This window comes from Scyliorhinus canicula, chromosome 9 (assembly GCF_902713615.1).
Source record: "Scyliorhinus canicula chromosome 9, sScyCan1.1, whole genome shotgun sequence".
Lineage (NCBI taxonomy): Eukaryota > Metazoa > Chordata > Chondrichthyes > Carcharhiniformes > Scyliorhinidae > Scyliorhinus > Scyliorhinus canicula.
Genome location: NC_052154.1, coordinates 75965368 through 75985943, shown reverse-complemented (window position 1 = coordinate 75985943; position 20576 = coordinate 75965368). Strand labels below are relative to the sequence as shown.

Sequence of the window (20576 nt, the reverse complement as noted above, 5' to 3'; positions counted from 1 at the left end):
CCTACAGCTGCTACCGAAATGGCTGCAGCTCGGTGAGCACACACATTTATACTCCGCCTACTGGGCAGAGCCAACAGGCAGGGATCTACCCCCGTACCTGTAGTACAGGAGCCTTACCGTAATACATCTCGTATGTGATATATCCAACAGTGGTGACTAGCAGTTTGTAACATTTGTTGATTGACATATCACTGATGCCTGTTGTCTGTTTATGTGCAGGAAATGGAAGAGTTCAGCTTTGTCACCCAGCTGGCTGGCCTGACTGATCATCTGGCCGTAGCCATGCGTCTCTCAGTATCAATGGGGGAGGAGGACCCTTGACTTCAGCAGACAGCAGAAAACGTTCGGGGAAGTGTTATCTGTGTGGGAACAAGGGTGGCTTGTTTTTCAGGTGCACAGATAAGGATGAAACCCGGCCAGACCTAGGCCCGATGCCTCCCACTCAACTTGTCTATAGAAATTATTTAGAAGAAGGTGTCGTGGGCAATGATCAAAGATGGTTATTTCCATGTTCTACTCCAGAAGGCCGAGGCCTTGCTGTGAACTCACAGAACAGTGGAGAGCGAAAACAATATAGATATTCCTCACTGCCTTGGACTAGTGCCATTCTTGAGGTGTTCTGTCTTTTTCTAACTGCCTAGCACAACTTATGTTTGTGACCAGTCCGTGAAAGTGTTTGATGTTCCTTTTCTTTTTGCATAATCCTTTGTATATCTTTCAAGGAATCTTGTCACATTTTTTGCCTTTCAATGAGCATGGCTACGTGGCAATGACACATTAATTGTTAGCGTGTGTCCCATTCCTGACAGCTTTAGTGCATGTCCCCTCTCTGAAGGTGTGTGTGTCTGTGTATATATCTGTATATATAAAACCAACAGCAGACAGGCAAATGCGGTTAGCTGCCGAGTTACAGATATGGATCTTTCTGTCAATGTTGCTCTAATCAGCCACTGCCCTCCACTGGTGTTTCAGCTGTGGATGTTATATGACCTCTGACATATTCAGTCACATGATAAATCCCTCAGGCAGGGTCAACAATGGTAAGGGGGGACTGATGAAGCCTGCCAATCAAAAATTATTGTGCTTTTGGTTTAATGTAACCCCCTGCTTGAGATCCGTTTACTCTGGAAGCTTTTCATTTTTCATTTCATTAATGTAAATATACCCTCAGCACCATTACTGCGAGTTCCAAGGTAGAGGAAGGATGGAGCTAGGGAGCAATCCTGCTTTTAGTCTGGTAAACAGATATGGGATGGTAGCCAGTCTTGTCTGGTCCTGCCTACCTCCCAATTATCGCACTGAGTGTCTATACTGGAGCAAATTATATGCGCACTACAGTGCTCAGTATTGTAATGCAATTTTGAACCGCGTCTTTCACTTTCAGCGAATGGAATCCTCAAGCTATCAGCAAGTACAACGTTGATCCTATGCGAGGAGTACGATATGAACATTGCGAACATTATCTGAAGCATAGAACAGTGATTACACCCAGCCCTTTCAGAGAATAGCCGACATTGTGGCAGTGGTATGTCACTGTGAACTGCTGACCCTGTGTGAGTGATGTTAGTAAGCACGGGGGACCCTGTGCGAGTGATATATCAGTGTGCACTGCTGACCCTGTGTGAGTGATATATCAGTGTGTACTGCTGATCCTGTGTGAGTGATATATCAGTGTGCACTGCTGACCCTGTGTGAGTGATATATCAGTGTGCACTGCTGACCCCGTGTGAGTGATATATCAGTGTGCACTGCTGATCCTGTGTGAGTGATATATCAGTGTGCACTGCTGATCCTGTGTGAGTGATATATCAGTGTGCACTGCTGACCCCGTGTGAGTGATATATCAGTGTGCACTGCTGACCCTGTGTGAGTGATATATGAGTGTGCACTGCTGACCCCGTGTGAGTGATATATCAGTGTGCACTGCTGATCCCGTGTGAGTGATATATCAGTGTGCACTGCTGATCCTGTGTGAGTGATATATCAGTGTGCACTGCTGACCCTGTGTGAGTGATATATCAGTGTGCACTGCTGACCCCGTGTGAGTGATATATCAGTGTGCACTGCTGATCCTGTGTGAGTGATATATCAGTGTGCACTGCTGACCCCGTGTGAGTGATATATCAGTGTGCACTGCTGATCCTGTGTGAGTGATATATCAGTGTGCACTGCTGATCCCGTGTGAGTGATATATCAGTGTGCACTGCTGACCCCGTGTGAGTGATATATCAGTGTGCACTGCTGACCCCGTGTGAGTGATATATCAGTGTGCACTGCTGACCCCGTGTGAGTGATATATCAGTGTGCACTGCTGACCCCGTGTGAGTGATATATCAGTGTGCACTGCTGATCCTGTGCGAGTGATATATCAGTGTGCACTGCTGATCCTGTGTGAGTGATATGTCAGTGTGCACTGCTGATCCTGTGTGAGTGATATATCAGTGTGCGCTGCTGACCCTGTGTGTGTGATATATCAGTGTGCACTGCTGATCCTGTGTGACTGATATGTCAGTGTGCGCTGCTGACCCTGTGTGTGTGATATATCAGTGTGCACTGCTGATCCTGTGTGAGTGATATGTCAGTGTGCACTGCTGACCCTGTGTGACTGATATGTCAGTAGTGCGCTGCTGACCCTGTGTGAGTGATATATCAGTGTGCACTGCTGATCCTGTGTGAGTGATATGTCAGTGTGCACTGCTGACCCTGTGTGACTGATATGTCAGTGTGCGCTGCTGACCCTGTGTAAGTGACATGTCAGTGTGCACTGTTGACCCTGCGAGTGATATGTCAGTGTGCACTGCTGACCCTGTGTGAGTGATATATCAGTGTGCACTGCTGATCCTGTGTGAGTGATATATCAGTGTGCACTGCTGATCCTGTGTGAGTGATATGTCAGTGTGCACTGCTGACCCTGTGTGACTGATATGTCAGTGTGCGCTGCTGACCCTGTGTAAGTGACATGTCAGTGTGCACTGTTGACCCTGCGAGTGATATGTCAGTGTGCACTGCTGACCCTGTGTGACTGATATGTCAGTGTGCACTGCTGACCCTGTGTGAGTGATATATCAGTGTGCACTGCTGACCCTGTGTGTGATATGTCAGTGTGCACTGCTGACCTTGTGTGAGTGATATGTCAGTGTGCACTGCTGACCCTGTGTGAGTGATATATCAGTGTGCACTGCTGATCCTGTGTGACTGATATGTCAGTGTGCACTGCTGACCCTGTGTGAGTGATATGTCAGTGTGCACTGCTGATCCTGTGTGATGATATGTCAGTGTGCACTGCTGATCCTGTGTGAGTGATATGTCAGTGTGCACTGCTGGCCCTGTGTGTGATATATCAGTGTGCACTGCTGACCCCGTGTGACTGATATATCAGTGTGCACTACTGATCCTGTGTAAGTGATATATCAGTGTGCACTGCTGACTCTGTGTGAGTGATATGTCAGTGTGCACTGTTGACCCTGTGTAAGTGACATGTCAGTGTGCACTGTTGACCCTGTGTGTGATATGTCAGTGTGCACTGTGCACCCTGTGTGAATGATATATCAGTGTGTACTGCTGATCCTGTGTGAGTGATATATCAGTGTGCACTACTGATCCTGTGTGTGATATATCAGTGTGCACTGCTGATCCTGTGTGAGTGATATATCAGTGTGCACTACTGATCCTGTGTGTGATATATCAGTGTGCACTGCTGATCCTGTGTGAGTGATATATCAGTGTGCACTACTGATCCTGTGTAAGTGATATATCAGTGTGCACTGCTGACCCTGTGTGAGTGATATATCAGTGTGCACTGCTGATCCTGTGTGTGATATGTCAGTGTGCACTGCTGATCCTGTGTGTGATATGTCAGTGTGCACTGCTGACCCTGTGTGACTGATATGTCAGTGTGCACTGCTGACCCTGTGTGAGCGATATATCAGTGTGCACTGTGCACCCTGTGTGAGTGATATGTCAGTATGCACGTCAGACCCTGTGCGACTGATGTATCAGTATGGATTGCGGACAATGTGTGAGTGATATGTCAGTGTGCACTGCTGACTCTGTCTGAGTGATATATCAGTGTGCACTGCTGATCTTGTGTGACTGATATGTCAGTGTGCACTGCTGACCCTGTGTGAGTAATATGTCAATGTGCACTGCTGATCCTGTGTGAGTTATATGTCAGTATGCACGTCAGACCCTGTGCGACTGATATATCAGTATGGATTGCGGACACTGTGTGAGTGATATGTCAGTGTGCACTGCTGACTCTGTCTGAGTGATATATCAGTGTGCACTGCTGATCCTGTGTGAGTGAGATATCAGTGTGCACTGCTGATCCTGTGTGAGTGATATGTCAGTGTGCACTATGCACCTTGTGTGAGTGATATGTCAATGTGCACTGTGCACCCGCTGTGTGTGATGTCAGTGTGCACATCGGACCCTGTGTGAGTGATATGTCAGTGTGCACTGTGCACCCTGTGTGAGTGATATGTCAATGTGCACTGCTGACCCTGTGTGAGTGATATGTCAGTGTGCACTGTGCACCCTGTGTGAGTGATATGTCAATGTGCACTGCTGACCCTGTGTGAGTGATATGTCAGTGTGCACTGTGCACCCTGTGAGAGTGATATGTCAATGTGCACTGTCCACACTGTGTGAGTGATATGTCAGTGTGCACTGTGCACCCGGTGTGTGTGATGTATCAGTCTGTACATCGGACCATGTGTGTGATATATCAGTGTGCACTGCTGACCCTGCGAGAGTGAGATGTCAATGTGCACTGTCCACTCTGTGAGTGATAGGTCACTGTGCACTGTCCACCCTGTGTGAGTAATATATCAGTGTGCACTGCAGACCTTTGTGAGTGATATGTCAGTGTGCATTGCTGACACATGTGAATGATATATCAGTGTGCATTGCTGACCCGGTGCAAGTGATATATCAGTGCACACTGCTGATCCTGTGTGAGTGATATGTAAGTGTGCACTGCTGATCCTGTGTGAGTGATATGTAAGTGTGCACTGCTCACCCTGTGTGTGATATATCAGTGTGCACTGCTGATCCTGTGTGAGTGATAAGTGAGCACTACTGACCCTGTGTGAGTGCTATGTCAATGTGCCCGGCAGACCCTGTGCGAGTGATATATCAGTGTGCACTGCTGACACCAATGTGAGTGATATATCAGTGTGCACTGCTGACCCAGTGTGAGTGATATATCAGTCTGCACTGCTGACCCGATGTGAGTAATATATCAATGTGCACTGTGCACCCTGTGTGAGTGATATATCAGTATGGATTGCGGACCCTGTCTGAGTGATATAACAGTGTGCACTGTGCACCCTGTGGGACTGATATATCAGTGTGCACTGCTGATCCTCTGTGAGAGTGATATGTCAGTGTGCACTGTGCACTCTGTCTGAGTGATATGTCAATGTGCACTGTTCACCCTGTGGGACTGATATATCAGTGTGCACTGCTGATCCTCTGTGAGAGTGATGTCAGTGTGCACTGTACACCCTGTGGGACTGATATATCAGTGTGCACTGCTGATCCTCTGTGAGAGTGATATGTCAGCGTGCACTGTGCACCCTGTGTGAGTGATATGTCAATGTGCACTGTCTAGCCTGTGTTTGTGATATGTCAGTGTGCACTGCTGATCCTCTGTGAGAGTGATATATCAGTGCGCACTGCTGACCCTGTCTGAGTGATATGTCAGTGTGCACTGTGCACCCTGTGAGAGTGATATGTCAATGTGCACTGTCCACCCGGTGTGAGTGATATGTCAGTGTGCACTGTGCAACCGGTTTGTGTGATATGTCAGTATGCACATCGGACCCTGTGTGTGATATATCAGTGTGCACTGCTGACCCTGTGAGAGTGATACGTCAGTGTGCACTGTCCACCCTGTGTGAGTGATATGTCACTGTGCACTGTCCACCCTGTGTGAGTGATAGGTCAGTGTGCACTGCAGACCCTTGTGAGTGAATTGTCAGTGTGCACTGTTGACCCGTGTGAATGATATATCAGTGTGCACTGTTGACCCAGAATGATTATATCAGTGCACACAACTGACCCGGTGTGTGTGATATTTCAGTGTGCACTGCTGATCCTGTGTGAGTGATAAGTGTGCACTGCTGATCCTGTGTGAGTGCTATGTCAGTGTGCCCAGCAGACCCTGTACAAGTGACATATCAGTGTGCACTGCTGACCCGATGTGAGTAATATGTCAATGTGCACTGCTGACCCTGTGTGAGTGATGTCAGTGTGCACTGTGCACCGTGTGTGAATGATATGTCAGCGTGCACTGTGCACCCTGTATGAGTGATATATCATTGTGCACTGCTGTCCCTGTGTGTGATATATCAGTGTGCACTGTGCACCCTGTGTGAATGATATGTCAGTGTGCACTGTGCACCCTGTGTGAGTGATGTATCAGTGTGCACTGCTGTCCCTGTGTGTGATATATCAGTGTGCACTGTGCACCCTGTGTGAATGATATGCCAGTATGCACTGTGCACCCTGTCTGAGTGACATATCAGTGTGCACTGTGCACCCTGTGTGAGGAATATGTCAGTATGCACGTCAGACCCTGTGCGACTGATATATCAGTATGGATTGTGGACCCTGTGCGAGTGATATATCAGTGTGCACTGCTGATCCTGTGTGAGTGATATATCAGTGTGCACTGCTGATCCTGTGTGAGTGATATATCAGTGTGCACTGCTGATCCTGTGTGAGTGATATATCAGTGTGCACTGCTGATCCTGTGTGAGTGATATATCAGTGTGCACTGCTGATCCTGTGTGTGATATATCAATGTGCACTGTGCACCCTGTGTGACTGATATGTCAGTGTGCACTGCTGACCTAGTGTGAGCGATGTATCACTGTGCACTGCTGACCCTGTGTGAGTGATATGTCAGTGTGCTCTGCTGACCCAGTGTGAGCGATGTATCACTGTGCACTGCTGACCCTGTGTGAGTGATATGTCAGTGTGCTCTGCTGACCCAGTGTGAGCGATGTATCACTGTGCACTGCTGACCCTATGTGAGTGATATGTCAGTGTGCACTGCTGACCCTGTGAGAGTGATATGTCAGTGTGCACTGCTGATCCTGTGTAAGTGATATATCAGTGTGCACTGCTGATCCTGGGTAAGTGATATATCAGTGTGCACTGCTGATCCTGTGTGAGTGATATGTCAGTGTGCACTGCTGACCCTGTGAGAGTGATATGTCAGTGTGCACTGTTGACCCTGTGAGAGTGATATGTCAGTGTGCACTGCTGATCCTGTGTAAGTGATATATTAGTGTGCACTGCTGATCGTGTGTTAGTGAGATATCACTGTGTGCTGCTGATCCTGTGGAAGTGATATATCAGTGTGCACTGCTGATCCTGTGTGAGTGATATATCAGTGTGCACTGCTGACCCTATGTGAGTGATATATCAGTGTGCACTGCTGATCCTGTGTGAGTGATATATCAGTGTGCACTGCTGACCCTGTGTGAGTAATATATCAGTGTGCACTGCTGACCCTGTGTGAGTGATATATCAGTGTGCACTGCTGACCCTGTGTGAGTAATATATCAGTGTGCACTGCTGATCCTGTGTGTAATATATCAGTGTACACTGCTGATCCTGTGTGTGATATATCAGTGTGCACTGCTGATCCTGTGTGTGATATGTCAGTGTGCGCTGCTGATCCTGTGTGAGTGATATATCAGTGTGCACTGCTGATCCTGTGTGTGATATATCAGTGTGCACTGCTGACCCTGTGTGAGTGATATATCAGTGTGCACTGCTGATCCTGTGTGAGTGATATATCTGTGTGCACTGCTGATCCTGTGTGTGATATGTCAGTATGCACTGCTGATCCTGTGTGAGTGATATATCAGTGTGCACTGCTGATCCTGTGTGTGATATATCAGTGTGTACTGCTGATCCAGTGTGTGATACATCAGTAAGCAATGTCCATGCTGCCGGAGGAATGTAACAGTGAACAGTGCTGAACTTGTCTAGAGGTATGTTCGGTTACACATCCATGTCACAAGTCACATGGCATGCATGAAAACATTAATATATTCCAACTGCTTTTTCTTTCAGGCATGTTTGTTATATTTCTCCCTGTTCTTCCTGCTATCCACCAACCCTCGGATTTCTTACTTACTTTGTATCTAGCCCCTAAGAGACTAATTTGTCCAGGGGGAAGCTCCCTGAAATTATCGCTTTCCTTTCTTGTGGCCAAAACTAGGCCTCTGTAGAATAATAATGTTGAGCAACAGTACCACAGGAACAAGGGGTTTAAGGGAGGTCTTGACTGAATAGCCAGCACTGCTGGGCATTATGAACTCCTAATGCTGCAAATGTGACTTTCCAGGGTTGTGGGGCGGTGCTGGCACAGAGAGGAATTTGGAACCACAAATCATCAGCAGAAACAGAATTGAAATGCCAGACTTGTAGACTGGCTGGTACTGTCTTGTAGTATTACAGGATAAGAGCATGGTCCCAATCCATTCAGTAGTAGGCCATGGGTTGGAGCCTCAACTTCCTGCTGAGTTGAAGATCCCTATGCTCTGAAATGAGTCTCAACAGTCATTTCCAAAGCAAAGTGAATGGAAGTGAAAATTGTGCAGCATCTATATAAGGTGGCTGATCTATGAAGAGTTTCAGGCCCATTAATCCATCATCGATGGGGTGGAGGTTTATTTCCTGCCACAGTATTTCACTATAAGTGGATCGTACTGTAACACATCTGACAGGTCCTAAGCATTGCTGCCTTCAGGTGCCATTCAACATTCCCCATAAACAGAGTTCCTTGAGCTTGTCCGGACAATGACAGTCTATTGTGGGACCAGTTTTACCTGAGTATGGGATCAGTTTGCCTGGAAAGGCATTAAACCTGTGTTTGGTATTTACAGATTACGCTCTCATTAGTGCAGGGCTGGATGAGCTCCTTTATCTCGAACATAGTTTGCTATTGCGAACAGCATGGAGAGCTGGAAGTGGCTTCCAGCCACTATCCATAAGTAGCTCTGTGTGACACAGAGACCTGCTGGACAGACGTGATTCTGTTAAATATCACTCAGTCACCTCGGCAGCTTGCCCAGCAGGCGCAGTTCCCAAGAAACAGCTTGAGGTGAGCATCTGGTGTGTTGGCCTCTTGAAGGAAACTCACTCCCTGGACTTAGCACCAGCTGCTTCACCGGCTGCTAACTTCTTTATTTGTCATTTTTATTTGTCATTAAACCAGCAAGGTATCATCATGGTGTCTCTCCTTCAACTGACTCTGTCCCAGGGACCCACAGTGATAGAATTCCTCCCTTCTTTCATCTTTCCTGTCTCCAACAATCTTCAGACTTTTAGAACACAAGCTTCTTGCCATTTATTCAGGCTTTATCTTTCGTTTTCTCAATCTTTTTTATAGAAGCCTTGGATATCTAACACTGGAAATCCTGTGTAGAAATTATTGAAAAAATATTTGCATTTATAGAACACTGTGCTTTACAACCAATTAAATACTTTTTGAAGTTGAATCACTGTTCTGTGGAAAATGCACCAGCAAATTTGTGCACAGTAAACTCTCTCAAACTGCCAGGTAATAATGTTCAAATAATCAGTGTTGGTGATTTTGTTGAGGTACAAATGTTGACCAGGACAATTGGCAGAACACTCCTGCTTTTCTTCGTGGGATCTTCTACATACACATAAGATGACAGAGGTTGGGGGGGGGGGGGGGGCTTGGTTTAATTACATCCAAAAACACTTTGTCCTGAGGCTTGTACCTACCCAGCTGTCCTCACATTGTCTTCCAGTCCAAGGACTGATAGAGCTGACCAACATTAGAACGTAACCCCTGGTATATCCTGCATTCTTGTAGTCAGATGTGAAAAAGCCCAGAACCCAGTGAACTCATTGGGGAATGCTTGGGTTAAGTTTGATCTGATTGTTTTTTATTCCTCATATTAACATACCCCACATACTTTAGGAACCATATGAAGGCATTAGAGGGTGTATGAAAGATTCAAGACAACGGTTCCGGGAATGAGAAACTTAAGTTATGTAGATAGTGGGAGAAGTTGGGGTTGTTCTCCTTAGAGAAGGTTGACAGGTATACAAAATCATGAAGGATCTTCATTAGGGAGAAACTGCTCCCAATGATGGCAGCATCAAGAACCAAGGGACACCAATTTAAGACTGGCAAAAAGAGCAATGGTGACGTGAAGATGGCTTTTTTTGGTAGATGCATATTATGCCTGTCCATCTGCCAGGTGATGACATAGTCATTGTAGCCAATGTATACAATGTCGATCCATCCACAATGTCTTATGATTAGGGAGCCAGAAGACAGCGTTGGTGACCGAGAGATCCTGCTCAACACACATCTTCAGCAAGAGACCATTTCTGTTACAACTGCCAACCCATTTTTTCGAATGACCTCTTCCTGAACCTTGCGATCTGCACCAACTCTTGCACTGATATCACAAAGAATGGTTGTATGAATGCTGAATGAAGCTCCTCGGACTTTGGCACAGTTGCAATCAAGGAGTGGAGGGTTAAGCACCAATCATGAATCTATATCATAAATTGTATGGAATGCACAGCCTGAGTGTGGTGAATGCAGATTTAATCATGGCTTTCAGAAGATAATTATCTGAAGAAGAATTTGTAGTGCTACAGGGAAAAAGCATGCAGTGGCACTAGATGAATTGTCCTTGCAGCATACTGGTAGACAAGAGGCCTCCTTCTGTGCTGTAACCATACTACGATTCTATGGGTCTCAAATTATCCTGGAATAAAGCAGAGATCATTCCCCTCAACCAGTCCTGTTGTTCGCCTCCACCTTGCTCATTAAACAGCCTTCTTCCCCAAGTAATAAAATATAAAATATTTAGCAAATCAGTTAAATTACAGCTAATTCTTATGAACATTCCCAGGATTGTGACAGGCACTCCAGGCTTAGCACTGATGTCTGGGAGCTGCCAGCAAAGGCAGCGCTGATTCTGTATTAAGAAGTTCGAAATTTATCCAGTTGAGCAGCTTCATGCAATACTATGCAAAAAGGTAACATAAATCTGGCTTCAATATGTGACTTTACACCTGCCAGTAGCTGAATGTGCGAAGTTTGGGTGAAGCAAATTCATTAGGAGGTATATCCGACCCGTTTATAATTCACATTTCATATGGAGACATACATTAATAAACTAACACCTACCTGACTAATGCCTGGTACAAACAGCCCTTAAGCCCAGCATCAGATTGCAAAAGTATTTCTGCTGGTATAATGTTTTATGACACCCTAACTCAGTGTTAACCTGCGATATGCTGCATGCTTAAGAGATAGCTTTACAAAACTGAAACCTGTTCTGCACTGTGGAAGGAAACGGTAAGATTACGACTCAAGGTAGGATATAATGTCTCATAGCATCACTGTTACAGGTTTACATTAGTATAAGGTCTGCTGCTTATTGCCCTGCATGCAACTCACAAAGAGGGTCATCATTAATCACAGCCTCACCCGAGTACAATGACCTCAGAGGTTGAAAACTGAGGGTAGGCACTCTATGCGGGTGACATACAAGTTAGAACATCTATGGTGTCCTTGAGGCAAGGCTCAAGAGTTTAAGAGACCTTCAAAAGATCAAAAAATGAAGATGCCATATTTTCCAGTATTCTTCTGCAGCCTGGCTAAAGCAGTGAATAGAAACATAGCACGAATGGTTGTTCAGCCCTCAGTGCCCGCGCCAAATTGCTGATTTGTATCTCAACTCCATGTACTATCATGGAAAATTAACTCCCAGATGAGCATGGATGATAAATAGTGGAATTTACAGATAGCAACAAATATGCCACCTGATCTATAAGGATGATGCACTTTGATTGGTGATGGGGGTTAGTTCGAGGCACTGGGCGGGATGATTTGATAAATGGATATACAATGTAGGGTGCAGATTTAAAAAATATATATATATTGGAAGCGTAAGAGTTGCTGAGTCTGTCTCAGTCAAGAGAAAAACACAAGGTAATTGCTAGGTAGGATCCCTCTTCAGAACTGAAAGTTAAGAGATGAAGATTGAAGTAACAGAAAAAGAGGTAGAGGAGTAAAGTGATGACTCTTTACATTCACCCTGATAATCTGTCTCTTACCCAATTTACCAACAAATGCAATTTCAAGGAAATGGAAGAGAAAAAGTACCCCCCCCCAACCAAGATGCGAACAAACCCCAGGTTAATAGTGACACAGGCAGCTTTGTACAACCAATGTTCCTGTGAGTCTGTCTCCATACAGCTGTTTTCTACTCTGCTCAGATTACACTTTTGTACCGTTCCTCCTCTCTACTGCTTTCACTAGAATCTAAGAAATGGTTTTAATATTTTTTGTAATCTGCCATGGATCTTTTCCAAGTGTATTCGACCTGTTTTATCAGTAAAGAAAAAGCACAATTGTTAGCCACGACTCGCTGTCTAAGTCCTTTTTCTTCGGCACCTTTCTTCAATTTATGTCTGGTAATGGAAATAGAATAGGAACCAAACTGCCAGTACGGGTATGGAGGAGATGGAGGTGAAGGAACATGTTTTTTAAAAATAAAAATATATTAATTCTTCGCGTGCTTTAGCGTACTAGGCAAGGCCAGAATTTAGTGCTCAGCTGTAAGGGCCACTGAGCAAGTGGTGATGAGCAGTCTACAACTGAGTGGCTTACTTCGCCATTTCTGAGGGCAGTTAACAGTCAATTGCAGGTTGCTAGTGTCTGGAATTATATATAGGCCAAATCAAGTCAGGATGGCAGATTTCCATCTCTGAACGACTTTAGTGATTCATCAACAATCCAATTATTTTTTTTTTTTTTAATATAAATTTAGATTACCCAATTATTTTTTCCAATTAAGGGGCAATTTAGCGTGGCCAATCCACCTACTCTGCACATTTTTGGGTTGTGGGGGCGAAACCCACGCAGACACGGGGAGAATGTGCAACAATCCAATTATTTAATGATTATGAGACCAGAATTTTAGTCCAGGTTTATTAATTAATTGAATTTAAATTCCCTCGTTTGTCATGTGTGATTTGAATTCATGTCTCTGACACATTAGTCCAGATATCATGTTTACAAGTTCAGTTACACTACCACTATGCTAGGATTCCCCAAGGTTGGTGTATATATGGGGAGGCGAATAGGGATTCTCTCGACAGAGAAAGGAGTGCTGGGAAACAGTAGAGGCTGGAGCACAAGCAAGTACTTCTTCACCTGGGACTCTGGGGAGGAGAGCTCAAGCTCAGCCCTGTCACTGCATGCAAGGACAGCCACTCCTTAAATGGGAGATGGTTGAAGCAATGAGGAACTCTCCCACTTAAGTAGCCAGTGACATTTAGCCAAACAGCACAATTCCAGGTTCAATTTGTCACGTGATGCATTAGGAGACCTCAACTTTAGGTGGAGGTAAGGAGTGGTGACGGGGCAATGACATTTCAACTTAGCTCAGATTGGGGAAAGGGTCATCAGCAGCTGTCGTTTTCATTGCTGATGAGTGACCCTATTTTCCAGTAAAGACAAGTGACTGATGGTTAAAGATCTTACCACTGCCCAGCTCAAGCTAAATTTATACACAGTCAGCCAGTTAAATTCAACACCATTGGTTTGCATATAAATAAAAACATTTCACTTGTACAGGGATCCACATCAGTACCTGCAAGACCCACATATTTCACCTCTCTGCTCTTGGGCAGTTTAACTCAAAAGAAGATGATTCCCCCACTAATTTATCTATCAAAGTTAAATTTTAAGCAAACACATGTATGAAGATACACCTATTTAATTTGTAATAGACAAGTAATGATAGTGACTCTCTTGGCCGTCTAATCCAGACTCTGCGCAAACTGTGGGACATGCCCATGGGCTCAGCAGCAGCAGTGTCTGAGGCTGTCGGCTTCCTGCACTGGTAGATACTCCTGTGCTGAGAAACAACAACACACATCGACACAGTCATCACAATCCATCCATGGATCAAGATCCATAGCTGCTGAGTGCAGCGGAGGGCTCAGACCACCAGGCAGCACTTCAGTCAGATGCTGAAAGAGCTTGCAGCCAACAAACACATGCTGAAAAACAGGGTCTTCATGTACCCCTCACTGATGAGGACACATAGATTGACGAGTCCATTACTATATTTTGAGTAAAACAGGATCTATGCTCTCACCCCTTATAATCTGAGGGCAGAGATCAATGTTGTGCACACCAAATGTCAGAGCAAGGAGAGAATGCCAACAGTGGGTGAGGCACATGGAGGATAGTACAAGGGAGAATGTAATGCGCATCTGAAATGCTAACAGTGGTTTGTTCAGACTAATTGCCGTGCTATACACACAGCCAAGAGATGGAACCTGCTTGTTTTAGAAAAAGCTTTAAAATTGTGCTGTAACTTACATAACAGAATATGGTTTACAGACAGCACAAGCTGAGTCAGTGATCAGTGCATTCTCAACACCGTGTTGTAACAGTGGGCCCACAGCTCAGGCAGATCCGTGGCACCCGAGGTCAAGCAAGACAACTGGACAGAATACATTTCACACAGCTCTTGACATATATTAAATAATCTCCAGCAAGACTGGCTGAACAAATCAAGGATAAATCAGTCAGGGTGACTTATTGGGTTTATACTGAACACAGTTATTTGAACAGATAGGCTAAAATTACATACAGCAATGAAGCACAAGGCACCTCTTATGAAGAGTCAGCCTGTTCCTGACGATGTGCAGAGCTGGGAGGTGAATCACGTTAATAAGGGACAGAGGGCCAGCACAAAACAATTTACATTCTTCCTTTAATCAGGGCTGCGCATACTGCCAGTGGTAATGGAACAGCACAGCACAAGACAACAACCCTTGCTCCAGCAAATTGAAGTTCCATCATCAGTCACATCTGCAGGGAGAGAAATATCCTTAAATCTGGCGAGGAGGAAAAAGGTACAGAAATCTGCGGTTATATAATGGCTTATTGTATCTCATAAATACTTTACATACTACAGGTCTGCAATTACATTCACTGTTACCACAAAGATAACCCCTGGTAGCCATGTACACACAAAGATCTCATTAACAGCTAGGGAGGGGTCAGGAGAGTCTGTTGCATATCAGTTTAACAAAAGACCCAACAATGCAGCACTCCCTCACGACTGCACTGCTGCCAGCATCTTTCAAGGTCTGGAGTGGAGTTTGAACCCAGAAAAGTGCTGAGTCTGATGAGCATGTAGTACATGTGCAATGAAAGAGGGTTACTCCAAAGTCACAGAACTAACCAGTGCCATTCTCTAGAATGGTCTATAGTTCTGTGAAAACATACAACACAGGACAGGTGAATCAATATCTGCTCCACACGCACTCAGCTATAGTTGTGAATCTCTATTGACAAAACTTAGAGATGGAGATTTCCAGAATGTTTTAATCTGGGGAAAGGGGACAGGACTTGAACAACAAGTCTGCTTCTTAAATAAAATAAATTTTGTACAATTCAACACATTTTGGATGTAGCACGAGTGCTGACTGCACATAATGAAGATCAACATCTTGCACTGAAGATGTGATGTTAAACTACCTCATAGGAAATACCTACATTTGTAGAGTACCTTTCAGTCAATGGGTTAGTTTTGAACAGTTAGTCCCACAAACTGACGTGAGAGGAAAAACACAATCTGTTTTGGTGGTGCTGTTTGAGAAATAAATGTTTTCCAGGATACTGCTAGAACTTTCCATCTCCTTTCAATGATGCCATGGGAGCTTTTACAACCACTTGAGCAAGCAGATGAAGCCTCAGTTTAATGTCTACTACCAAAGATAGTATCTCCAATAATGCAGAATTGCCTCTGTGCTGCACTGGAGTGTCAGCCCAGATTGTGTCCTCTCGTCCTAGAGTGGAACTTGAACCCCAAACTCATTAGATTGCCAACACGGAGCCAAGCAGTCACTATATATACTAACTCTCTCCTCTACCTCCTGTCACTGTCTACACTGCACGGTCCTCGAATTCAGCTGTAATGACTGAAGTAACTAACTTTGTTTGTTCCACCTTCATTCAAAGGAAACAGGGTGATTCAATTCTTCATTTCTGCAGCATGCTGAGGGTCCATAAGATTCCTAAGAGCAACATCTGAGTCTAGCTTCAGAGGTATACAAATTTACTGTGGTGTTTAGTGCAGGCTACCTCTCCAGCTACTGATACCATTCCAAGTGCAGCATCAATTGCACAATCACTCATTCTTCAATTTGCCACGGCTGCTCAGGGAGCCCGCTTGAAATCCATGCCTAGCTTGCCAGTCTCTGGGTGAAAGGTCACACTGTAGGCAACTGAATTTAGCCCATCAGTTAAGGTCTTGGGATAAGTCGCCGAGTTAAAGAAGTAGACGCCTTGCTTGCAATGCGGGTTCCAGTCGCAATCACCCTGTCAACGACAAAACAAGAAATTCAAGAACAAACAACATGCATTTTTATAGCTCCTTTAATATAGTAAAACATTCCAAAATGTTGCACAGAACCAGTAGGAAACAAAATTTGATAATGAGTGAGAATTAGAGTACAGTATTACAGAAGATTGTGGGGCTGGAGGAGGTGACCGGTTTGGTGGGTTACAGGGTAGGGTGCTCTTTCAAGAGGGTCAATGCAGACTCGATGGGTCAGATGTCCTTCTGCACTGTAGGGAGTTTATGGAGAAATATTGAGGATCTGAAAATAAGGACAAGAATTTTGAAATTGAGACTTTGTTTGACCGCAAGTCACTGTGGGTCAGTGAGAAAGGGATTGATATGGGAATGTGACTTGGTGTGAATTAAGTCAGCAGAATTTTGGAAGAGCTTACGGTTATGGAGGATAAAATGTGGGAGGCCGATCAGGCGTGCATTAGGATAGTTAATTCTAGAGAACAAAAGGCTCCACTGAGGGTTTCAGTAGCACTAGGCTCAAGCAGGGGTAGCTTCAGGTGATGTTGACAGAGATGGAAATAGGTGGTCACGGTGATGATATGTGGTCAGAAGCTCATCTTGAGGGTCAAATATGACACAGAGGTCTCGAATGGGGAGGCCGTTGCAAGGGGGAGGGATAGATTTGGAGCACAGGGAACAGAATTTGTGGCAGGGACTTCAGCCATCCAATATTTAGTTAGAGAAAGTTTTTGCTCATCCAGAACAGGATGTTGGGCAAGTAGTGTGGCAATTTAGTGTCAGTGTAGGGGTCAAGTTGAGTGGTGTTGAGATAGAGCTGGATGCCATCGGTATACATGTGGAAACTGGTGCTGTGTTTTTGAGTGATGTCGTCTATGTGTTGTCTCTCAACTACAATGTACACTGGTATAGAGCATTGAATGTAACAAAACACTTCATGCTTCACTCAAGTATTATAAAACAAAATGTGGGTGCAGGGGAACAAGACAGGCGTGTCCACTTCCCACGCTACTGTTTGCCCTGGCCATAGAGCCTTTGGCGATGGCGCTGAGAGCATCGAACATTTGGCGGGGCAGAGGGGGTATGGAACACAATGTATCGCTCTATGCGGTTGATTTGCTCCTTAATGTAACAGACCCGTTGGGGGGGGGGGGGGGGGGGGGGGGGGGGGGGGGGAGAATTGTAGGAATTAATGGAATACTGGAGGAATTAGGCTGGTTCTCAGGTTACAAACTGAATATGAGCAAGAGCGAGGTCTTTGCAATCCAGGCAAAGGGGCAGGAGAGGAGACCGAGGGAGATGTCGCTCAAAGTAGTGGGAGGGAGTTTTAGGTATCTGGGGATTCAGGTGGCTAGGGACTGGGGTCAGCTTCATAGACTAAATTTGGGCAGGTTGATTGAGCAGAAAGGGGACTTCAGTAGGTGGGACGTGCTCCCGCTGTCATTGCCAAGGAGGGTACAGACTGTGAAGTTGACAGTTCTCGCGAGATTGCTGTTTGTGTTTCAGTATCTCCCAATCTTCATCCTCAAGGCATTTTTTTAGGAAGATGAACGTGGCGATCTCAGGTTTTATATGGGCTGTGAAAGCCCCGAGGGTGAACAAGGTCCTTCTTGAGCGGGGGTACGGGGCGGGGGGCTTGGCCCTTCCGAACATTATTGACTACCACTGGGCGACCAATATTAAATGGTTAGGAAATGGGTAGTGGGGGAGGGGTTGGTGTGGGAGCGAGTGGCGGTGGCATCTTGCAAGGGCACGAGTTTGAAGGCATTGTTAAGGGAACCTCTGCCATTCTCGCCGGCTCGGTACTTCACACACCCAGTGGTAGTGGCAGACCCGAGAGTGTGGGTGCAATGGAAGCAGCATACGAGACTGGAGGAGGCGTCTGTGTGATCACCGATCTGTGACAATCACCGGTTCGCTCTAGGGGTGGACGGCGGCTTCCGGAGCTGGCAGCGGTCAGGGATTGAGAGATTTGGAGATCTCTTCATTGATGAGGGTTTCCCGAGCCTGGAGCAGCTAGAGGAGGAGTTTGAGTTGCCAGGTGGGAACGGATTTCGGTACCTGCAGCTTCGGGACTTTGTCCGGAGGCAGGTTCCAAGCTTCACTCACCTCCCTCTAAAGGGGCTACAGGATAAGGTGGACTAAAACAGGGGTTGGGATGGGGAGGGTTTTGGAAATATATAAGGAATTGATGGAGTGGGAAGGGATCCCAATGGGGGAGATGAAGGGGAAGTGAGAGGACGAGCTGGGAGGAGAGTTGGAAGTCGGGGTATGGGAGAAGGCCCTGAGGAGAGTCAATGCATCCTCATCGTGTGCCAGGCTTAGCTTGATCCAGTTCAAGGTGGTCCACAGGCCTCATATGACTGTGGCCCAGATGAGAAGGTTTTTTGAGGAGGTGGAGGACAGATGTGGGCGGTAGGGGGGAAGTCCTACGAACCATATACATGTTTTGGATGTGTCCGAAGCCAAGGGGATTTTGCCAGGGATTCTCAGATGTCATGTCAGAGGTCCGTGATGGGAGGGTGACTCCAAGTCCAGAGGTGGCAATGTTTGGAGAGTCGGAAGATCCAGGATCCCGGGGGGTGCATTTTGGCCTTGGCCTCCTTGGTGGCCCGGAGACGGATTTTGCTGGGATGGGACTCAGCCTCCAAAGTCAGGGGTTCTGGGTCAGTGACTTGGGAGGGTTTCTCAGGCTACAGAAGATTAAGTTCGCCTTAAAGGGTTCAATACAGGGGTTCGCTCAGAGGTGGCAGCCATTCATCGACTTCTTTAAGGAAAACTGACAGTCAGCAGGTGGGGGGGGGGGCATGGAAGTGAAGAATAAGGGCAGGGAATCTAATATATAGGTAGCTAGGAGTTAGGGCGTGGGGGGGGGAAGAAGATGAGTTGGGTATGATATTGTGGGATTTTTGCGTGTGTTGGACCGCTCTCTTGTTTCGAACGTCAAAATGTTAAAATTATATATGCCTCAATAAAAAAAAATGACACTAAGTCACAAAGGGAGATATCAAAAGTTTGGTCAAAGAGGTAGGTTTTAAAACAGGAAAGGTGATGTTGAGGCAGAGAGGTGTAGCAAGGGAATTCCAGAGTGCAGGACTGAGGCAACTGAATACGCAGCTACCAGTGATGAACTAATTAAAACCTGAATGTTCAAGAAGTTGAAATTAGTGTTGGAGGTGATTGTGATAGGGAGGAATTTGAAAAAGAGGATAGTTGTCAATGTCAGTCAGAGACCAGGAGGCTAAAGGGTCAACAGGACCAGGGTGTGAGGGTTGTCATGAGTAACAGAACTTTGGATAACCTCATGTTATCGGAGGGTAGACTGTGTGAGGCCAGCCAGGAAGGCAGTGAACGGAGACCAGGTCATTTTACAGCGTTGGAATGAATGAGCTCAGAAGTTCATCTCAGGGTAAAAGTAACAGACTGGCCGAAGCTCACACCGCTGCCAAGGAGAGAGACAGAGTTGGTAGTTCAGGAACAGATTTCAATCGGGGACCAAAAAACAATGGCTTCAGTCTCCCTAAAATTTAGTTGAAGGAACTTTCTGCTCTTCCAGTGCTGGACGTCAGATAGAGTCTGATAATTTAGCAACAGTGGAGTCGTGAAGAGAGGCGGTGGTGAAGTAGAGCTGGGTGTCACCAGTGTACATGCGAAAACTAAAGCCCTGCCTTCAGAAGATGTCACCAAGGGGCAAGCAAGTTGATGAGAAATAGAAGAGGTCTAGGATGTGATCCTTGAGGGACATCAAAGGCAATGGTGGGGGAGCAGGAAGAGGGGCCACTGCAAGTGACTGGCTATGATTCGAGGGCTAAAAATGAAACCAGGAGAGAGCAGCACTGCCCAGCTGGACAATAGTGAAGGAAGGTTGCAGGAGGATGACGTTGTCAACCGCGTCAAAGACTGCAGACAGGTCGAAAAGGACAAAGACGGAAGTTTAACTTTTTCACAATCCCATAGGACATCATTTGTATAAGAGTTGTTTTGATACTGTGACGGGTTCAAACATGAAATTATGGGAAAAATGAGAAATAGAATGAGACCAAGGCTAAATCCTTGCGGGATACCAAAGGCAATGGTGTGGGAACTGGACGAGAGAATTTACAGGTGATTCTGTGACCGTGACTGGGTAGTTAAGAATGGAACCAGACATGCGCAGTGCCC

The 20576-nt window shown here is 45.8% G+C and overlaps 2 protein-coding genes across 5 annotated transcripts in view; one reads left to right on the top strand and one right to left on the bottom strand.

The window, feature by feature from the left end:
- smpd3 (sphingomyelin phosphodiesterase 3) overlaps positions 1 to 12442 on the top strand; it is a 553709-nt gene extending 541267 nt beyond the window's left edge. For all 3 annotated transcript variants that reach the window (XM_038806945.1, XM_038806948.1, XM_038806947.1), the window contains exon 10: positions 220 to 12442. In XM_038806945.1, the coding sequence (XP_038662873.1) occupies positions 220 to 321 (102 nt within the window). In that variant the 3' untranslated portion in view covers positions 322 to 12442. The remainder of the gene's footprint in view (positions 1 to 219) is intronic.
- A 2102-nt stretch (positions 12443 to 14544) lies between these two features.
- The window catches only part of prmt7 (protein arginine methyltransferase 7), a 58761-nt gene continuing 52729 nt past the window's right edge, over positions 14545 to 20576 (bottom strand). For both annotated transcript variants that reach the window (XM_038806943.1, XM_038806944.1), the window contains exon 17: positions 14545 to 16420. In XM_038806943.1, the coding sequence (XP_038662871.1) occupies positions 16259 to 16420 (162 nt within the window). In that variant the 3' untranslated portion in view covers positions 14545 to 16258. The remainder of the gene's footprint in view (positions 16421 to 20576) is intronic.